General features: G+C 38.9%; 1 protein-coding gene, 1 long non-coding RNA gene and 1 pseudogene across 2 annotated transcripts; 1 reads left to right on the top strand and 2 right to left on the bottom strand.

Annotated features, from left to right (window-relative positions):
• Window positions 1-1,017: 1,017 nt before the first annotated feature.
• Window positions 1,018-8,504, bottom strand: LOC126584397 (purple acid phosphatase 15-like; annotated as a pseudogene).
• An 8,767-nt stretch (window positions 8,505-17,271) lies between these two features.
• LOC126587611 (uncharacterized) lies at window positions 17,272-18,485 on the bottom strand. Its single transcript, XR_007611133.1, has 3 exons — window positions 18,399-18,485; window positions 17,789-17,852; window positions 17,272-17,447 (listed from the first exon to the last, which is right to left on the bottom strand). It is a non-coding gene; the product is annotated as an uncharacterized LOC126587611 (long non-coding RNA).
• Window positions 18,486-20,095: 1,610 nt separating this feature from the next.
• On the top strand, window positions 20,096-22,150 carry LOC126587592 (putative F-box protein At3g17480). Its single transcript, XM_050252676.1, has 2 exons — window positions 20,096-20,297; window positions 20,582-22,150. Exon 2 carries the CDS (start codon window positions 20,616-20,618, stop codon window positions 22,113-22,115), a length of 1,500 nt encoding a protein of 499 aa, XP_050108633.1. The 5' UTR covers window positions 20,096-20,297; window positions 20,582-20,615; the 3' UTR covers window positions 22,116-22,150.
• Window positions 22,151-23,062: the final 912 nt, after the last annotated feature.

Raw genomic sequence — 23,062 nt, 5'->3', positions numbered from 1 at the left:
CAACGCAGCGAATCCGGTCGATTGTGTCAGGACAACAAATTGTGGGGCATTGGTATCGTATTCACTCTAATAGGTATATATAGTGGCTACATATATCTATATTAATGTAATAAGAACAACAATATAATGATGATTTCGAATTTATCGATCTCACCATTTCATATCCTAAGTAAATGTTATGTAGTACGTACATGACCTGATGAATTCTGATTATGGTAATTTGCAGTGCAATTTGTTTGGGGTAGTAAATTCGAAAGTTTGATTCTAATTTGTTTTAAAAGCCTTTCAAAATCCGTCAAAATTAACAAGACCATGAAATTCCGAAGTTAAAACATGATCAAATATGCGGCAGACAAAGTTTTACTGACACCAAATTGCTATGCATCCTGCAAATATATAATATAATTGGCACAATATTACAAATGTTTTGGTAAGAAATTTACATTATTCACAGAAACAACAGGTGATGATAATCTCTATGAGATGGAGGTGGAACCCCTGGCCTGGAATTTAATGGAGAATACAATGAACGGGAAGTTGTTGAAGGTTTTTTGTACCGAGGTAGTAGCGAACCTCATCGTTCCGTCCAAACTCCGAATGACTTATGGACGGGGTGCATTGTGAGCTCGCGAGCTAAGGATTTTGTCGAAACGCCACCCTTTTAAGCAGTACCACCATAACATCAGTGAACTGGTAACACCATGTGACAGTATAAAAGTCACTTCCAACAATTTCTCGGCTTCACAATAAGGGGAGGGGAAATTTTTGATAACTCAACAAAATACGCAATTAGTTTAGAATTCAATATCCGAAATTGCTCCAGGAACCAATCTTACACGTTTGTTGTTGTATAAATTGGTTGAGAGAGTATATATTCAAGTTACAAAGGAGACGTATAAACGAGATTTTATCATTTACATACAACAACAGCGGAGTTGCTCTTCTTCTGTGCTCTCTCTCTCTCTCTCCCCGCCCCCTCCCCCACCCCCCACCCCCCCAACCCCCCTCCACTTATATATAGTGTGTATACATAGGTGAAACCCCATCTTCCTACTCTTTCTGCAACCTTCCATCCTATTCCTATCTAGATAAGAATGGTCAATTGATTTGGGATCTTAATAATAAATTTTTCCCAGCAAGCAGCAGTGAGAATTAGAGGTCAGCAAGCCAACTTTCGAACAAATGGCGGATGCGGCATTTATCAGGCTGCCTCACTATATAAATTTGATCTCCAATTTTATTGTCGGAGTCCTGGTTCCGGTACCATGTCCACAAAGCCCAAGTCTCATTCTTCACCTGCAAGTTATGCACATCAAAATGCACGCTTAGTGTATAATCCAGGTAGCCTACTAGCCTACATCTATATGTTTGCTACTCAATAACCGATCAAGGGTATTCAAGTCAGTCACAGGATTTTCGCACTCCGTATAAACAGATATTGGTGCTAAGTGATTTTCTCTTGACATTGCAGTGGAATGGTAAAAATGATTTAAACTGGTTCCATAACATTTACCCATGTGTGGTCTTTCTATGCACATTGACAGTCAAGCACATGCTCATCTTTCCATCAATCATTTTCAAGTTGTATCATATGTAGTGTAGGGTCATACAAATTAAAGTATAACGTTTCTAGACAATTGAATGCATTGTCAGACTGAATATTTGCCATACAGAAACACAGAAAAAGGAGTACCTCAAGGATCCCATGGCCAAAACTGCTTTCTCTGAAAGCACTGTAATCCGGTTGCCGATCCCAACAAAATTTACCTGCTGCTGGGCCGGAGGTAAAGTTCTCTGCACAAAAGGCACCATCACCTAGGTGTTGATCAGGAGTAGTTGATGGCTCTGGGCAATGACCAGGTTCGTCAGCATGTTGAACTGCCATCTTCTCCCGATTACCCCCGTCACCAACGGTGAGATATACAGGACCACAGGGATCTAAGTTGTAATCATAAACTCGATTCGATCGCTCGTAGGCATGAACCTATTGTTTTATTCAAGAAAACAGAAGAACATTCAGTGCACTTTAAAGCGAAAAGATATTTAGTTACAATGAGGAAAATTGTCATCATTCATAGACACTAAGGACAACTTAATAAAATCATGCTTGGGATCGGAACCAAATGGTACTGCTGTGATACGAGTTTCAAGATAAGGTTATTGTTTCTGATAGCGTTTCAAATACGTTTGTGTTATGTGTTTTAGCAATAAGGGAACCAAGTACCAATTAATTTCATATTAAATTTGTTTTCTCAAAAGTTTAAAGCATAAACTGCAGTTCCTTCTAGCTTTCTATCACTATCTGGTTACTGGTATGAAAGAAAGCCTCAATCGAAGGACCCTTATACCACTTCTTCCACATAGTTTCTGGCTATAAGAAAGAAACCTGTTACCTATCAAAGATTGTGACAATCATTGGTGGTTATCGTTACTTACATGTCCATTGAACACTATATCTACACCATAAGAGTACAGAAGCTCTTCCATTTCCAACCTCATACATTCTGCCTCTCTGTAATGGACCTCATAGGTACTATACCAGGGATGATGCCAAGTATCTAGCAACCAGGGAGTTGTGGATCTTGTTGGTATTTAGACAATCTTTCATCATTAATAAAACTTGAATAAAATGATAAAGATTGAAAATCAAAGAAACAGAGTGCAGAGAGCTTTTTTGGAAACAGAGGGCTGATGCTTTTTACTTAAAACAGAGATCTGATATTTTCATTCAGATATTTCTGATATATATGGCTCAATACATAAGCTGACTGAAGTAATTGGGTCGACTGATAAAGAGAATGGGTCGACTGATAAAGGCAACAGTCAGCCTTTTTACACAGAATCAGTTTCAGTAAAGCAGAATCAGTTTAAGTAAAGCATTAACTTTTAACACTCCCTCTTAATGCTTTGCTGCTTCACTCCCAAAAGTTCTCTTAGGTAGATGAATCTGTCCTTTGGTAATGCCTTGGTGAAGATATCAGCAACTTGATCTTCTGTCTTGCAGTAGACCACATCCACTTCCTTGTCTTTCACAGCACCTCTGATGTAGTGATGCTTCAGAGCAATATGCTTTGATTTACCATGACAGACAGGATTCTTGCTCATGGCAATAGCTGACTTATTGTCACAAAAGATATGAGTTGCTGATTCTTGTTTCTCACCAAAATCTTGCATAATTCTTCTCAGCCACACTGCTTGAGAAGTTGCAATTGAAGCCGACACATACTCAGCCTCTGCCGTTGATAGTGCAACTGATTTCTGTTTCTTAGATGCCCAAGAGAATACACCAGTCCCTAATGTAAAAGTATAGCCAGATGTGCTCTTCAAGTCATCCACACTACCTCCCCAGTCACTATCACAGAACCCATACAATTTGGGCTTAACATTCCTTTCATACATAATACCAAAGTCAAGTGTACCTTGTATGTATCTTAGGATCCTCTTTGCAGCTCCATAGTGAATGCAAGTAGGCTTGTGCATAAATCTGGACAACAAGCTTGCAGCATACATAATATCGGGTCTAGTCGCTGTCAAATACAACAAACTCCCAACCAGGCTTCTATACACAGATTCATCAGCATCACCATTACCATCTTCTCTTTGAAACTTTTCATTCACAACTAGAGGTGTTGCAACAGGCTTGCAACCAACCATTTTGAACTTTTCTAGAAGTGTTTTTGCATATTTCTTTTGAGTAATAAAGATACCATCATTTGATTGAATGATACTAATTCCCAAAAAATAATGCAACATGCGTAGATCACTCATCTCATATTTCCTCATCATGTCATTCTTGAAATTCAAGATCATATTACGACTACTTCCAGTATAAACCAAATCATCAACATATAAGGAAACAATAAGGATATCTGAAATACCTTCTGTTTTGACATAGAGGGCAGGTTCATTCTCACTTCTTTGAAAACCTCTTTCATTGAAATATGAGTCGATCTCTCCATACCATGCTCTCGGAGCTTGTTTCAGGCCATAAAGTGCCTTCTTAAGTTTATACACCTTGTGCTCTTGTCCTTTAAGAACAAATCCTTGAGGTTGGTCAACGAACACCTTTTCTTTTAGGACTCCATTTAGGAAAGCCGACTTGACATCAAGTTGGTGTAGAAACCACCCCTTCTGAGCAGCTACGGAAATAAGGCCTTTGATTGTTTCATGCCTAGCTACCGGTGCAAATGTTTCTTGGAAATCAATCCCGGGTTTCTGAGAATAACCCTTTGCTACCAATCTAGCTTTGTTCCTTTGAACGGAACCATCTTGATTGAGCTTAGTCTTATAAATCCACTTCACTCAAATGACGGAGTTGTCACAATGTCTGTCCACTAGTTCCCATGTCTTGTTTTTCACAATGACATTGATCTCCTCTTGCATTGCAGCCTTCCAAGTCTCTTCTTTCACTGCATCATCAAAGTTTTCTGGTTCTTCAACACAAAAATTGCAGCTTTCATAGACTTCATTTAAGCTCCTTAATCGAACCGGCGTTGAACTTGGACTTGAAAGTGTAGGAGAGTGAGTTTGAGGACTGTTTTCAGGTGATAATTGTGGAATTTCTGGCTCAATTTCCTCTTCATTTGGTTGATTTTCTTCTTCAATTCTGATTTGTACAGATTTTTCTCGGATGGTTGCTTGATTCCAATCCCACGAAGATTTCTCACTAAAAAGAACATCTCTACAAACCACAACTTTCTTCCTTTTTAAATTGTAAAGTCTGTACCCTTTTGTTTATGAAGCATAGCCTACGAAAATGCATCTTTCACTTGACTCATCAAGTTTTTGTCTTAGTTCTTTCGGAACATAAGCAAAGCAGATTGACCCAAACACTCTCAAATGATTCACGGAAGGCTTTCTTCCACTTCATGCCTCAAATGGTGTCTTATCTTCAACTGCCACTGTTGGATGCCTATTCATCAAGTAGACCGCTGTATTAACTGCCTCACCCCATAAATATTGAGGTATTCCCTTGTCATGTAACATTGCCTTAGCCATTTCGACTATGGTTCTGTTTTTTCTCTCAGCTACTCCATTTTGTTGTGGAGTGTAGCTGACAGTAAGTTGTCTTTCCAAGCCAATATCTTGACAAAACTTATCAAATTCTGTGGATGTATACTCTCCTCCTCTGTCACTTCTAAGAACTTTGATTAGATACCCAGATTGTCGCTCAACCATAGCTTGAAACTTCTTGAAGATTGAGAACACTTCTGATTTCTGTCTTAGAAAGTATACCCAAGTCATTCTGGAATAATCATCCACGAATATTAGGAAATACTTGTTTCCCACTTGAGTAGAGGTCTTCATGGGTCCACAAACATCTGTATGAATCAATTCCAATGGAACTTTTGCTCTCCAAGCTTTACCATGTGGAAATGAATCTCTATGATGCTTCCCAAGTGCACACCTTTCACAGATTTCTTCATTTTCTTGGATACTCGGCAACCCATGCACCATTTCTTTTTCTTGTAGCTTCTTGAGACTTTGAAAATTCAAGTGGCCAAGCCTTTTATGCCATAGCTTTGAATCTTCTTGCACTTCCATCTTGAATGCAGATTGAGTTGCATACTCAATTGTGAGAGGAAAACTTCTACTCTTCCTCATCTCAATCTTAGCCACGAGTTGTTGACGATTCCTCGTATCATATATCTTGCAAGTATTGTCTCCAAAATATAAGTAGTAGCCATGCTCAATGAGTTGTCCAAGACTTAGCAAATTTTGCTTCAAATCAGGAACTAACATGACATCCTTGATGAACATCTTTCCATTCTTCGTATGCACGGCAATAGTACCTCTTCCCAATGTATCGACTAGCTGCCCATTTCCCATCTTCACTCGGGTTAGGTTTGTAGTGTCAACATTATGGAGAATGTTCTTATTCGCCGTCATATGATTGCTACAGCCGCTGTCCACAAACCAAACTTTAGCTTCTTCTTGGACGGTTGTATCATGACCAAAATAAAACATATTGGTCTCTTCATCTTCTGCTTTGGTGTAGTGAGCTAGCTGATTATCTTTGTAGGTACAATCCTTTTGCATATGCCCGAATTTGCTACACTTGTGGCATTTCACTTTTCCTTTGAACCAATTTCACCGGAATGAGCTTTGTCACAAATTTTGCACTTCGAAACATACAAACTCTTCTCAACCTTTTTCTTGTCTTCAAAATTACCCTTTCCTTCCCACGCTTTGTTTTTGCCTTTCCAATTCTTGTTGGAGTTGGCTTTGCTTTGACTTGAACTAGCTTGAGTTTTTGGATTCACTGTAAGTGTTTGGAAAGCATTTTCTACATCATTGTTGTCATGCCTAGATAATCTTTGAGCAAAACCTTTGAGAGAACCAATCAATTCTTCAACACTCAAAGTTGACAAATCCTTAGTCTCCTCTATGATTGAAACTATGTTGTCATACTTTCTTGGCAAGCTAATTAGATACTTCGGAACTATTCTCTCATCAGACAAGATTTCACCATAGCTTTTCATTTGATTAATAATCTCAGACAATCTACTCAGGTAATCATCTAGCAATTCCTCATCTTTCATTCTTATATACTTAAAATCTCTTCTCAAAGATTGGAGTTTGACAGCCCTTACCTTAGTAGAACCTCTGTAGATTTTCTCCAGCATATCCCAAGCTGATTTGGCACTTGTCTCATTTGAGATTCTCGGAAAAATTTCATCTGAGATAGCATTTTGGATGACCCCAAGAGCTTTTGCATCTCTCTTGATGTTTACCTTCAACTCCCTTGTTTGAGTCTCTGTCAAAACCACAGTGCTTGGAGGTACAACATAGCCATCTTCAATCAAGCTCCACAAATCATGAGATACAAAAATTGTTCTCAACTTTGTCCTCCAGAAGTCGTAGTTTACTCCACTGAAGATAGGAGTTCGAATCTCACCACTGCTACTTGAACCAACCATGAATTTGAAAAATTTTGATTCTAGGGTTTCACTTGGAATTTTCCCCTTTTTTGAGAATAAAAAAAAACGCCCCACTCTTTGATCAGATTGGCTCTGATACCATGTTGGTATTTAGACAATCTTTCATCATTAATAAAACTTGAATAAAATGATAAAGATTGAAAATCAAAGAAACAGAGTGCAGAGAGCTTTTTTGGAAACAGAGGGCTGATGTTTTTTACTTAAAACAGAGATCTGATATTTTCATTCAGATATTTCTGATATATATGGCTCAATACATAAGCCGATTGAAGTAATTGGGTCGACTGAGAAAGAGAATGGGTCGACTGATAAAGGCAACAGTCAGCCCTTTTACACAGAATCAGTTTCAGTATAGCAGAATCAGTTTAAGTAAAGCATTAACTTTTAACAGATCTGTCCACATTAGCCAAATCTTGCTCCAGCCACTTGTATTGTTTCCCTGTAGGCAAAGAAATCACTGATTAATGGGGATAGAAACAATAACGAAACCATTTGTAAAGAAAAAGAAATGCAAAAATACGAATATTTAGGCAAGGAATGAGCTCAAAAATTAGGCAAACTTTAATTACTTGATTTGCTAAAGTCAGTGTAGGCTCCAAGCATGATAAAATGAATCCCCCCTGCATTAAATGAGTAGTAGAATGTGGACGAAGATCCGCTTTCTTCAGATTGGAATGCAAACCGAGAACTATAAGCCTCAAAAGTCTTATTTTCAGTCTGTTCTTCTATTTCATGGTTCCCTTCAACAACCATTATTGGAACTTTGGACACTAAACTCTGCATATACCTACACAAATTACCCAGCAATGACAACATAAGAAAACAAGTTCTATGCCATAATTTACAGCAGCCATTGCCTATGATAGAAATAAAGCAATTTATATTTTAACCTTCCCCAGTAAAACCATCGAGGCTGATAGGTCTCATGTATCAGAGAGTTTGGAAATGAGCAAGAATAGCAGTCAGAGCCAGTTCCATTTGTGTGTGGTCGAGGTTTGTATAAGTAACATCACCAATCAACAAAACAAGATCAGGATTGTTACTTGTCAAGTGACTTATTGTGGTAGTTGTGTTGTAAGGCCAATGTCTCCCACAACCGCTATTCTCTCAGGGTAGCTCCGAGGACCAGAAACTGACATAGTCTTGAACTGGTGGATTTCACTCATTGCAGGTATAGAAGGATCCCCGCATCGTTAAAAGTACAGTGTATTCAGTTTCAACCCTACATCAAAACAACAATTAGATCACCAACTTATCAGAAGAACCACATTCCATCAAAACTTATGTTTGGGGGATTTAAAAGTTCAGTCATTTCAGCAAAACCCAACTTTGTAATTCTCCATTGAAACTTTGAAGAAAATAAGAAGTAAACGAAATCAAACCTGTGAGACGAACATGGTGGATGATTCCGGAAGTGTAATTTTGGAAGCCTTCAAAAGGGTGGAGCTGATTGTAAACAAGAGAATACCCTGTGGCTTCATGTTTTGGTGGATATCTCAGCTTCCCATAACGAACGCCGCTTGCCACACTTTTGGGGTCCAATAAACATGTGTTACCGTTGTGGTTTCAAAGCGCGATTCTCTAGATCCCAAATCTTTCAACCTCAAGAATAAAGGTAAGGCACAACCACCATAGAAATAGACATATGTTACCGTTGTGGTTCCAAGGACTATTGGTCATGCATTTGCCGAGCACTTGCTCATGTTGTTGCTAAGTATCATTCACGTCGTAAAGTCATACAGACTAACTTTGTTCAAGTTGATAATCCCGAACATTCCACTATGTAGTTTTTTTATTTTCAAAAGTCATCTACACCGATGGAAGATTAAAACTTTTAAACAGGGACCAACATGTGTCCGAGTTCCCCCTATTGGCTAAACGCCCTCTTAATATTTGGTTCAAGTTTTTGAACAATTTTCTATGGAGTAATGTTAGGGTCCTTAGGGAGACTAAATTTAAAGACAATTTTGTGAATTAAATGACATTGAAGTTGTTGATTGGATTATTAATTAAAAAAGGATAAATGTGATCATTCCTTATTGGTGACACATCATTTGGTTTGCAAATTTTGTTTACAAATTTAGCCTTCCTAGCATTACTTTTTTTCTATGTATTTGGATTATTTATTGGTGTTTTGTTTTAAATTTTGGATAATTACTTTATGAATATGATTCTTGGGTGATTAGTGAATGAACGAAATATAAATTTCCTTATACATGTGACTAAAGGCATTAAAACAAAAGAAATATTACTAGCCGCTGTGAGGTTTGGCCATTCTTCGACCCTTTAGTATAGATAATATCGAATGTATTAAAATAAATAAATTTTACCAATTTTTGAGATTCAAAGATCGTTTTACAAGAAATTATCGAGTAAGGCTATCAATCCATGATATTTATATGGTTAGGCATAATGCATGTGGTCCATTATCCTAGTAGATTGGAAGTTGATTTGTACCTTGCGTGTTAGGTTCGAACATCCCTCCTCATCTAAGTTATTATAAAAGTTTTGAATCGTCCATTTAATAATAATAATTTTAAAAAATATGGTTGGCTTAAGGCTACATCTTTTTTTTTTTTATATGTATGCAACGATAGCTTGTATTAACAAGCCATAAATGAGGGAACAAAAAAAAAAGTTTCTAATTTCTAGAAATCCTTAACTAAACAACAAAAACAACTACTGTGAAGGGCAAATTGAGCTAGCTGATGGATTATTTTGGTGGCTAAGAGGCATACATGGGAAGGTGTTTAGGCCCAAATAGTTTTTAGGGTCAACAAAAGATAAACTCAGGGGATTGTAGTCATCATTGGTGTAGATAATATCGTTTGTTCAAAAAAAAAGTTTGGGGTAGTATTCAAAACAAGATTGCAAGACAGTACCCCAAAAGTAACCCATTTAGGAATGTACCAATAATTTCCAGTTAAGTATTCAAACGAAGAATTGCAGGCTTCAAGCATTCAAATTCAACTCTAACAAATCCAATGATTTCAACAATTTACACTTATCAGCAAAATTAGACCGATACTAGAGGCATTGGAGCACCAGATTAAGCTCAGATTTTCGAGCCCGGGAAATCTGTCACTGATAGCAGTCATACTGGCATCCTATAAGCTATTCAAATCAAGCACGTTGTCGGAGCCATTGGCAGAATATGTTAAGGATAGTATTGTTAAAGATTCAATTGGTGATAAAACTTAAAGCTACTTAGTTTGTCGTGATTGTTGTATTAGACTAGTAATTAGTTGAGATTGTTGTATAGGTGGCAAGGTGGTTAGAAGGTTAGAGTTATGTGAAAGTATATATATACACACACACACACACACACACACACACACACACACACACCACAACATTGTAATTTTATTCTCTTAATCAATGAAATTAATTTTGTCTAACATGGTATCACCCACCTTCTGTCTACCGACTTGATCCAATCCACGCTTTCCCTTCTCCAGCTTCTTCGCTAAGCTTTCTTCCTTCCTAAGCTTCTTCGCTAAGCTTTCACTGCCAAACCCTAACTTTCTCCCATGGCGACCTCAGCTTCTCCCTCTTCCGAATTTGTAACACAAATTCATCGTAATCCTCTTTCAAATTCGAGTTATACTCTTTCCACACCTTCAATCACAATCTAGAATATCAGATCCATGGTGCCGATCAAGCTGACTCCGACCAATTATCTCACCTTGAGTGCATTGTTTGCTCCGATCTTCCTTCACTATAATCTCACTAGAATTCTTGATGGATCGATGCCTCCTCCATCTTAATTCATCACTGATGCTGTTGGAAATCAAATTCTGAATCCGGCATATGTTTATTGGTTCGAGAACGATAAGAACATCCTCATTTGGATCAATTCCACGTTCTCTAAATCGATCATCCTTACACTGTTGGAGTTACTACATCCAGAGAGCTTTAGGCAAGATTGGAGTCACGCCTTGCGACGACGTCTCAATTGTACATCCACGAGCTCTGATCATGTCTGCACAGCATTTCGAATGGCGATTCCATAGCTGCCCAATATCCTCAACAAATTGAAGAGATCACTGATGCTTTTGCTAGTGTCGGTGCTCCAGTTGAGGATTCTGAATTAACCTCTATCACATATCATGAGTTACCACCAGAGTACGAATCTTTTGTTGATGCGATACAATTCCGACTTGGTTCCACCACACTTGATGCTGCATGGTCTCCTTCTCAATAAAGAGATTCAGCTAACAAATCGGAAGAAAACTACTTCGATAGTGTCAATTCAGGCATACAACTCCACCGCCGGCATTCTTCCTACTTCGCCTTCTCAGGATTTTGTTGCTTAACATAATCCTCCAGGTCGTGGTGGTGATCATAATTTCTCTCAAGGTCGTGGTGGCGATCGTGGTTTCTCCAACCCTAGAAACTTTCAGGGACAAAGCAACTTCCGTTCTAACAACAATTGTCCAAATTCTTCTCCCAACAATTCTCAGCACTACAACCGTGGTGGTTGATCATCCTTCAATTTCTCAGGAAGGAGGATTCCATGCCAAAGTTGTCGCTAGTTTGAGCATGATGCAATCGAGTGTCCCCAGCGCATGAATCCACATTATTCCAGCAATGTTTCTCATTCTGTTATGGCTGCAAGCACACATTCTCCTCAACTTACTTGGATTGTTGACTCCGGTGCTAGTATTCACATGACCAATTCTTACAACACTCTTTAAAGGTTTTCCTATTCTCCACTCTGGTTTTTCTACATTAAATACTCCTCATCATAATTTTCAACTTCGAAATATGTTACATGTTCCTGATTTGAAACAAAATTTGCTTTATGCAAATCCGTTTCTTGTTGACAATTGGTGTTCTATGTATCTTTATCATTTTCATTTCATTGTGAAGGATATTTCTTCGGGGAAGATGCTCTTTAAAGGTCCTGTGAGAGATGGCTTCTATCCATTTCAACCACAGCCTTCCAGTTTTGTGATCCATAATCGTAATGTGTTTGCTGCTTCTGTTAACACATCCAAAAATATTTGGCACCAAAGACTTGGCCATCATTCGTTGAAGATTCTCAATAAGTTGGTTACTAAGTCTTTTATTTCTTTTTCTAGTGGTTCCAATAAGTCTTTCTGTAATGGTTGTGCCTTAAGCAAAAGTTCTAGATTGCCATTTGCTTATGTAACTTGTCATACCAGTAAGCCTTTGAAGCTACTTCACACAAATGTTTGGGGGCCAACATCTGTCACTTCTGTGAACAATTCCAGATACTTTTCATACCAGTAAACCTTTAGAGCTACTTCACACAGATGTTTGGGGGCCAACATCTATCATTTCTGCGAACAATTTCAGATACTATGTCATATTTGTAGATGATTTTACAAAATATCGTTGGCTTTGTCTTTGCAATATAAATCTGATGTGTTTCCTACTTTTGTTAAGTTCAAAAGTCTTGTTGAGAACTTGTTGCATACTAAAATTGCTGCTCTTAGATCATATTATGGTGGGGAATATCTTAGCACTCAATGCTCTAATTTCTTTATTGAGAATGGTATCAATCATTGACTAAGTTATCTATACACCCCTCAACAGAATAGTTGTGCTGAACCTAAGCACATATACATAGTTGAGACTGCCAGAACACTTTTAACAGTTTCTAAGGTCCCTCACAGCTATTGGGATCATGTCTTTTCCACTGCTATGTTTCTCATAAACAGATTACCTACTGTATCCAGATTGTCTCCATAGGAACGTCTCTTCCACATATCACCTAACTATGCCACCTTGAAGGTTTTTGGGGGTAGTTGTTTTCCATGGTTGCAACCTTACTATGAGTCTAAATTGGATCCCAAAAGCAAGCTCTGTGTATTCCTTGGTTATAGCCTCAACCACAAAGGTTACAAATGTTTGGATCTCACTACCAACAAGTTATACATCTCACGAAATGTGATCTTTGATAAAGGAAATTTTCCCTTTCACACTATTGCAGCTTCACAGTGCTCTCTTTCCTCAGTAGCAGCTTCATCTCTCAATACCATTCCCATGCACCTCACATTCACTTAACCACAGATCTATTCCCCTATACCATCATCTCCATCTCCTATATTCTCTAACAACCTTTATACCTATATCTCTTATACCTACATCTCACTCGGTTCATACTAATACTCACCTTATGCAAACCAGGTCCAAATCTGGTATTTACAAACCAAAAGCCTTTTCTGCAACCAAACATCCTCTCCTTTCTTATCTTTCCAATGAATTTGTTCCCACTACATATCTCCAAGCTTCCAAATATCCACATTGGGTTAAGGCAATGCAGGAGGAGTTTCTTGCCTTACAACAAACTGGTACTTGGTCCTTAGTACCCAAAACTGCTCATCAAAACATAGTAGGATGTAAGTGGGTTATCAGGATTAAAAGCAAAACTTGATGGTACCATAGATAGGTACAAAGCTTGCTTAGTTGCCAAAGGTTTTCATCAGTAAGAATGACTTGATTATACTGAGACTTTTAGTCCAGTAGCCCAGCCTGTGACAATTCGACTCCTACTCACTCTTGCTGCCCAGTTTGATTGGAGTCTCAATCAACTAGATGAAAACAATGCTTTTCTGCGTAAGACATTGTCTGAATCTGTTTATATGCAACAGCCGCCTGGTTTTGAAGATGCTATTCATCCTACTCATGTTTGTCAATTGCATAAATCCCTATATGGTCTTAAACAGGCTCCCCGAGCCTTGTATGAAAAACTCCATGGAGCATTACACACTTTTGGCTTCACTGGTTCCAAATTAGATCATTCATTGTTTGTCAAAAGGGATCTTATGGTCTTTGTTCTGATATATGTTGATGACATTACTGTCACAGGGCCATCTGCAGCAGCTTGCAAGCATGTTATTTCTCAACTTAGCTATCTCTTTCTTATTAAAGACCTTGGTGCATTTCATTATTTTCTGGGAATTGAAGTCAAGCGATCCTCCAAAGGCATCTTCATTTCACAAACAAAGTATATCTTGGATCTATTAAAGAAGGCTACCATGGCTGGAGCAAAACCATGTGCTACCCCACTCAGTACATCCAAGATGGATCTTTCTTCTCCATTGTTTGATAATCCTGCAGATATCGACCTTTGGTTGGTTCATTACAATATCTTACTTGGACTCGGCCAAAATTATCATTTACAGTCAATTCATGCATAGTCTAAGGCAGTCTCATTTTCAAGTTGTCAAAAGGATCATTCGATATCTTAAGGGTTCCATTGACATTGGTCTTTGGTTTACAAAATCTGTCTCTATTCCATCTCTCAAAGCCTTATCAGATGCTGACTGGGCAGGTTGCACACTTCATCGAAGATCAACTAGCGCTTATTGTATTTTTCTGGGTTCATCTATCATCGGTTGGAATGCTAAGAAGCAATCAACAGTGGTTCGTTCTTCAACAGAGGCAGAGTATCGATCTTTAGCTAATACTATAGACGAAATTACATGGATATGTCAATTACTTGCTGATATTGGTTTCCATCTTCCATGTTGACATGCCCGACCTTGATATTCCCCAAACATCAGGGTAGGAACGTGCTGGCCGATACCCAAAGGTGACGAAGCCATATTAGAATGCATGAGAACCTGAAATATATAAGACTTATAAATTTAATTATATTTAATATGCAAATGATGAACGTGTTCGGAGCATACAACTAATCTAGAACACTAAAAAGAAAATAATATAACATTGAAGGAGCAAAGGAATGGGTCCTACACTAAGAGGACTCGAAGCTGCCGAAGCGGAAATGCCTTGACGTCGAGATTGTACGCAGCGATTCTAAGTTCTGATGGGGCATAAAACAAACATGGGTGGACCAAGTTGATATATATATATACACACACACTTACTAAAACTTTTATCAACATACTAACCACCAAAGTTTTATGGAAATTCAATAGTATAATATGTAATAGGTTTTCCGAAAATCGTAGCATGTCATAAAACCTTCATAAAACATATCTCCTATATAGTGTGATACATAGTGGTATCCAATAATAATATCTCCTGACCCAATGCCCGCTTTTATGTCTCTGCACTCGTAGCCAGAGATTATTTCTCTTAGCCCGCAGCCAACAACTATAATCCTCACCCGTGGCGGTATAGTGACCACTAGATAAGCACAAAACCATTGAACATAGTCCTTCGAGGTGTTTCTTCGTATTTTGATGTTCAAAACACAACAACGTGGTTAGAAAAGAACTATAGGGACGAAAAGATAAGCATTTGGAGTGTTTTGAGGCTTACCCAAACCAAAAAAGTTACAAAATCATTCAAAGTCGCGTCGAGGAACTTTGTTCTCGTCGAAGCTTGGAGTTAGAGTCTCACGGCTCGGTTTTTCCTACGTAACAGGGCTCGAGTTCGAGCTCGTAAGGTCTATAGGGTGAAATGGGTGGTTTCTCTGGTGGTGCTTTCCCCCATGGCACCCTTCGGTACTTGCCGAGAGAGAAGGGAGATAAGTAAGAGTGATAGAGATAAAGTGAAAAAGATAGTGAGACTCATAGGAGGGAAGAAAGAGAGAGAGAGAGAGAGAGAGAGAGAGACAAGGGAGAGGGTCGCGAACAAACTCCATAGGTGGGCCCCTTGGGCACACCTATTTAGGCCCTCAAAAACAATATTTTAAACCAATATCCCAACCCAACATGAAATTACAACATTACCCTTTCGTTCCGTAAAAAATTGGGACGGGTTGTTACACATGTACTCCTCAACTCTAGTGTGATAATCAATTAGCTATCTCTCTTGCCAAAAATCCTTTGTTTCATGCTAGAACAAAGCATGTAGAGATCAACTACCACAACATTCGAGAAAAGTTGTTATTGAAGGCCATCTCAGTCCATTTTATCTGCACTCAAAATCAAATTTCATATATATGCACAAAATCTCTTTCCAAAGACCGGTTTCAGCTCTTAAAATCCAAACTGTCCCTTTGAACTCCTCAGTTTAGTTTGAGGGGGGATGTTATGGATAGTATTGTTAAAGATTCAATTGGTGATAAAACTTAGAGCTAGTTTGTTTGTTTTGGTTGTTGTATTAGATTAGTAATTAGTTGAGATTGTTGTATAGGTCGCAAGGTGTTTAGAAGGTTAAAGTTATGTGAGAGTGTGTGTATATATATATACACATACCACAACATTGTAATTTTATTCTCTTAATCAATGAAATTCATTTTCTCAAACAAAATGCAGCCTCATCGACGAAAGGTTAAGGTGCTCATCAAGGTGAACGACGCGAACGTTGCGAAATTAGCAGTGAAGAGGCCGACGACGAAGTCTGAGCTGCCGGTGGCGCCAATGCAGAGGGCGGTGCTGCTGAGGCGCTTGAGGGCGAGCTAGCGCTTGCAGACGAGGGAGCATGCATCACAGCTGGGCTTGGAGTCGAGCCGCCGGAAGACCTCAGTGATCTACATAAACTATCCTCCGAATACTCTATCACCACGGAGACTATTAATCTGATTTACAAATTGAGGGCCAGGAGTCTGATGTCCATAAACTAGTGTCTTCGTCATGTCTTCTTTCTAACTTAGTGACACATGCTTCAACACCGTTAAATTAAACAGTGATAACACCAATTAAATAGTGTAATTGGGTAGTTGGAGAGTTAGGCACCTTTTGTTTTTCTTTTATTTTTTTTATTTGTTATATTAGTCTTTTGAAAAGATAGCACCGTTAAATTAAAAGTTAAGTTTATAGACCGCTGTTAAAAAGTTAGAGAGCAAACACAAATGAGACACTGAATTGGCGACAGCAAACTACCGCCGAATTTGACACGCCCCGATCCTGATATTACCCGAATACCAGGATAGACACGTGATGGCCGACACCCGAGGGTGACGAAAGCCATTAATTGATACAAAAGCTAAGAATAAGAAATAAATACAGGTTAGAAATTTAAAATACTAAGAGTTAAAAGGTTTAGGAACATGCTCAGAGCATACAACTAAACCTAATCACTAAGAAGAATTAAGATAAAATTTAATGAATAAAGGAGTGAGTCCTACATTCGAGACGATCTGAAGATGCTGCTGCGGAAGTGCCTTCACGCCGGGATTAAGTGCCTTAATCCTAAGTCCTGAATGGGGGCGCAAAACAAAGGTGAGTGGACCAAGTTTATATATACAATAATAATAAATTAGTTATCAACATACTAACCCCCAAAGTTTATATAAATGAAAACTACTAGCATAATAAGTGATGAATTTAATAAAAAACCTAGCATGCCAAATATCTCAAAAATCACATCGTGGAATATCATTGCAGAAATCAAAACAGTAAACGCATCATAAATCATCTCGTAAACGTGGTGTGCTGCTAGAAAGATCACTAAATAAATATAACTCTCGGCCCAATACCTGCTCCGTGGTCTCTGCGCCCGTAACCAGAGATTACCAACTCCCGGCCCAATGCTTGCTCCATGTCCCTCAGCCCGTAGCTAGGGATTATTTCTCCCGGCCTAAATGCCAACACCAGTTCCTCGCCCCAGACGGCATAGTGTCTGCTAGGTACGCACAAATAGTTACGCCTCTCATAAATAACCACTTCATAGTATAAAGTCATCCATTGTCTATACTATAAAGAGGGGTTTCTAAAACATGTTCTAGCATCCTATCGTCATCCATCAAATAGTCTACCAGTTCATGGTTTTTATAGAAAATACGATGTATTAAAATATAGCTCAAACTAGGCTAGCAATTTATTTCCTCACCAAAACACGAGACGAAATCAATAAATTCCAAAAACAGGCTTAACATAAATCAATTCATAAATCCGTAGGCATACTAATCATTTATGCAATTAAATTATAAAATCATGTAATTTTAGAAAGGGTCCACTCACAAATATTCTTTAGCAGAAGAATCGCGTGAATAAGGATATAGAATTTCTCCACTAGCAACTTTACCTAAGCACAAAAATGTAATAGATAAATAAAAGGATTTTCTAAAAGATTGGGTTTGAATTAAATAAAATAGGGGATTTGGGATTGGATGGGTTTAGGGTTTTAAATGGGTTTTAGAAACCTAGGGTTTTTGGGTTAAAAGGGTATTAAGGTGAGAATTGGGGTTTGGGCTTAAGCCCAAACATATACACTCCCCAAACACACACACACCACCAAAACACAAAGGCCTTAAGGCCTTATTAAAAAGGACAGGGCTTTAAGCCCTTTAATATATAACCGGCCCAAGGCCAAATTATATAAGGCCCGAGCCCTTTTTGGGTTTTAAAAACCAATTAACAAAGCTTAAAAAAAACTAAAGGGGGCTAGGGTTTTGGGCTTAAGACAACACGGGCCTAAGGCCCGAGGGGAGGAAATGGGAAAGGCCGGATGGCCTGGTTTGCCGAGAGAGAAGGCCGGAGCTGCTACAGCTCCGGTCACTTGAAAACGAAAGCTTCGAGCTCCAATCTAGGTACAAACATGAAGAACCAAGAGAGAGAGAGAGATTTCTACCTTCCAAACACCGTAACTCGGTCGGAGGTGACCGGAAAAGCCTCCAAAGTCCATGGGTTCGCCGAAAAATGGGTGTGCTCACCCACAATGATTTCCGAAGCAAAATCTACGTAAAAATAGAAGGTTCAAGCTTCTAAATCATAACCAAACATTAAGCTAGGTACGAGAATGAGGGATTCGAGACTTACCCCCACTTAAAAAGGAAGAAAGCTCACCGGAGCTTTGCTCCGTGTCTTCGATCTCGCGGGCAGAGGGGTCCTAGGCTTGCTACAAGCCTCTCCTGAAGGTGCTAAGGTTCTAGTGAGTCCAGGGAGAGAGAGATGCGAGAGGTTGAGAGAGAGAGCTACAGGGAGAGTTGAGAGAGCTTTGGGAGAGAGAGACGAAGAAGAAGGTCACGGGGGTGAGGGGACGTAGAGAGGGAAAATAGGGGAGGTTTAATGATTGACACGTGGCAGCTGGGGGTGGAAATAACAAATGGTGTAATTATTTGGGGGTGGTTGTAACAATCTACCCCCCTTAAAATAATTTCGTCCTCGAAATTTAAAATCACTTACTAGACTGAAAATATTCGAAAATAGGAAGAAGAATAATATACATATATGTAACGAAGATATTAGGTAAGAGCGGTTACACAAAAGGGAAAATGCCACGCCGTCGCAATTGGCTGCAATGATTCCATCTTTCGTGCCCCCAGGCTCATACTTTCTTTCCCCATCAGTGTAAAAGTAGAAAACATACTTTAATAAAATATAAAGTCGAAAACACAAAATAATTTAAGGTCAGATAACGTCAAAATAGATATGTACTAACATATAGATCAAAAGCTCGAATCAACTTAAAAATGAAAACAGAAATACTTTTCCAAAAACATTTATAACGACAAAAACAAATAACTAGAGGAAATGAAGTTAAAATACTTATACTGAAAACCAAAACTGAAAAATAAGAGTGGGTCTCGCCCAAGCACACGAAACGTCACGCACTTTGAGAACAGATGTGTCTTTGGGTTGAGTCCCAAGAATAACAATTCTGAATCTGCATCAGCTGCTGTAGGCGAATCTTCTTGCCCACTTGCCTAACGAACCCAACAAATAAGCTATCGATATACCGGTCGGCCGCCAATGCAAAGGGCAGTGCTGCTGAGGCGCTCGAGGGCAAGCTAGCGCTTGCAAACGAGGGAGCAGGCGTCACGGCTGGGCTTGGAGTAGAGCCGCTGGAAGAGCTCGGCAATCTTTTTACTACATAGACTTTCCTCCGAATACTCTATCACCACGGAGACTATTAATCTGATTTACAAATTGAGGCCCAGGAGTCTAATGTCCATAAACTAGTGTCTTCGTCATGTCTTCTTTCTAACTTAGTGACTCATGCTTCAACTTAATACCAATTCAACAGTGTTAACATTTGAAGAAAAAAACTAAAAATTAAAGAAAAACGACAGTATCCCCTAAAAAGATAACACCGTTAAATTAAACAGTGATAACACCAATTCAATAGTGTTATGGGGTAGGTGGAGGGTTAGGCACCTTTTGTTTTTCTTTTATTTCTTTTTATTTGTTATATTAGTCTTTTGAAAAGATAGCACCGTTAAATTAAAAGTTAAGTTTATAGACATCTGTTAAAAAGTTAAGAGAACATACACAATTAAGACACGGAATTGAAGACTGCAAACCGCGGCCGAATTTGGGAGCGTAAGTTCCTAAATTTGGGAGGGTGTGGAAATCGGTCGCACAAGAATCAAAATAAAAACCCCTCTCTGCCATCGCATTATCGCACGCAGCTGCACGAACAAAACGCAGAAAATACATTTTCTGCGCCGAGTCTGCCCCTTTCCCTCTCACTCACAGCGCTGCTTCTGCTTCGGTCTCTTCCTCTTCCTACTGCCTAGTCTACAACAAGGTAACCTCATTTCTAACTTTTTATTATTCAATTTCAGTTTTTATATATTTTTTTAAATGAAAGAAGGATACTTTTTTTGCTTCAATTCTTATTTCGCTTTTGAATTTCAATTGGCATTTTCAGTAGGGCTAAATTTTTGAATGTATCCATGAGTTTTTTTTTTTTTTAAACAAGAAATAGCAATGCCAGATGATGATGAGCTTTTGAGAATATGCTTAATTAGAGAGAATGTGTAATTGTGGAATCTTCTGATCTTGTTGTGTTGGTCTTTGTGTGTATCGTAGAACAAGGGTGAGGTCCATAATTGACATTGCACAAATGACGAACAAAACATCCAAAATCGGACAAGATTTGTTGGTGAATATTCTGTCAACTCTGCCTCCGAAATCTCTGATGCGATTCAAGTGCGTCGCTAAATGGTGGCATGCTCTCATCAACGACCCCAGGTTCGTCGACAAGCACCTCTCCCATTCCTTGCTGGACGATCAGTCCACTCGTGTCCTTCTGAAGCGAATGTTAGTCCCTTCTACGGAGGACCCAAATGGGGACAAATTTCAATCCGTATTCTCAGTACTTACTTTTGACAATGTCATTGTTGATGATGACGATGATGGTGTGCACAAGTGTAGCACTCTTTCTGGGATCGAGGACGTCAATATTCCTCTTTCTATGAGTCTGGAGATTGGAGATGATCAATCATTTCATGTTATAGGTCATTGTGATGGGATCATTTGTCTAGCTCGTCCTAATTCTACTAAGGTGCTTTTGTGGAATCCGGCAATTCAGGAATTCAGGGTCCTTCCTTCGGAGACATACAGTCCAGATTGGTTCGACGAAGCATCCTTTAGGGATCCTCATCCTTGGTGGTTGGATATGCCTTACATGCCACTAACAAATCGGTTCAACGATGTTTTGGGATTAGGCTATGATCCTAAATCTAAAGATTACAAAGTTGTCAAAATTGGATTTTCTGGTTCAGAATTGCATGGCGGCACAGAACATTTGATTATTCATCCTCCCAAGGTAGTAGTGTATACCCTAGGAACTAATTCTTGGAGGGAGATCGAGCCTTATTCTTTAGAAACGGAAACTACTTTCCTTTGGCCTGAAACTTTTCAGGTGTACTTCAAGGGGATGTGTTATTGGATAGGAAGTGAGCAACAAAAGGAATTTGCCGATAGCTATGATGTCACCTATCCCGAGCAAGAAAAAATTAGGCGAGTGATCGTTTGGTTTGACATGAGTCGTGAGGTGTTTCATGACATACTGTTACCACATGAGATGGTAGAGTTCAACAATTTCGAAGGATTTGGTATTGAAATGCGTCTTAAGGTGTGGAATGAATCCATCGCTCTCTTTCGCTTGAATTGTAATACCTTTGAAGATGGTGATACACCACCCTTTGAAATGTGGCTAATGGATGATGATTCTGGTGGTGGTCCGAAAAATGCGGGTGGTGTTTGGACAAAACACTTTGCTGCCAAGATCCCATCATTCTCAAGGTCCCTCTTGCCCCTGTACTCCACATTGGCAATGTGGAAAAGCGACGAGGTTCTTACAGTAGAGGGAAATGGAGGCTTGCCAATGTGGAAAAGCGAAGAGGTTCTTACAGTAGAGGAAAATGGAGGCATAGTCTGCTATAACTTCCGTACTAAGAAGCTTAAAAATCTTCCCATTCAAAGTGCTGTAAGGATCAATCCCATTTTTCCTCCGCAACCGTATTATTTGCCACTGTGCAAAGCAAATCATTCGCCCGTTGTATATGTGAAGAGTATGGTTTCGGTCACGGAAGGCAACAACAAGTACATGTGTACGTAGATATCGAAAGTAATGAAATCCTTTTGTTGTCCAAATTATGGATGTCCTTAAGAAACTTGGAGTCGATAAAAATTTACGAGTATATTTGATAATGTTTGATTAATGAATTAACTAAACGGAAAAGGCATGTGGTATCAACAATCTGCAAATATGAAGCAATACAACCAAGAAACGAAATGATGGCTACCTGCAGATATCCACCCTGCGGTGTTGCCTTTCAACGAAGAAGATGAGATACACATACAATGTTCGAAATTAAGTGTATTGTAAGTTGTACGTTTTTACAAGATGAGATACGCAAGCAATGCCTAAATCGTTTCTGTATTTTTTCGTTCGGAACCATGTTTAGCTAGCGTTGTCCTGAATGGATTTTTGAAACAGAATTATAATCTAAAATTTGGACTACTAGCTAGCTTAGGGTTTGAATCTGATATATGATGAACCACTTTATATAATTGGGTTGATGATGAATCGTCCACTACACAGTTACTACCCTTTATAGCATGAGAACGCATTGCCGTGGGCAACAAGAAAGATGCATTCCCTAATTCCGAATGTGTTCACACTCACTTGACCTTAATTATTATCACCTTTGCTAGCTAGCTTCAACTTAATCTTTCTCTACACTCTACACTTGACCTCAATTCTAACAATTTGTATGTTGTATATTTGATCATGTTTGATTAATGAATTAACTAAACAGAAGGCATGTTGTGTTAACAATCTGCAAATGTGAAGCAATACAACCATGAAATGAAATGATGAGTACCCGCAGATATCCACCCTGCGGTGTCGCCTTGCAGCGACGAAGCGGGTGTCTATAGGACAATATGATTTCCCCGGTCCGAAGGCTAGCTCCAGGGTGAGTAGCAGCAAATTGAAATAGCTATTTACTTAATCCACAAGTTAATTAATTATCTGCAACCGGGATAAGTAAGTTGAATAGA

The sequence above is a fragment of the Malus sylvestris genome, chromosome 10 (genome assembly GCF_916048215.2).
Source record: "Malus sylvestris chromosome 10, drMalSylv7.2, whole genome shotgun sequence".
In the NCBI taxonomy this organism is placed as follows: Eukaryota; Viridiplantae; Streptophyta; class Magnoliopsida; order Rosales; family Rosaceae; genus Malus; species Malus sylvestris.
The sequence above is the reverse complement of the archived record's forward strand: the minus strand, read 5'-3'. Positions and strand labels throughout refer to the sequence as shown.

What these genes read in the sequence shown, in the direction of transcription:
- LOC126587592 (XM_050252676.1), top strand. Translation starts at nt 20,616, where the DNA reads ATGACGAACAAAACATCCAAAATCGGACAAGATTTGTTGGTGAATATT.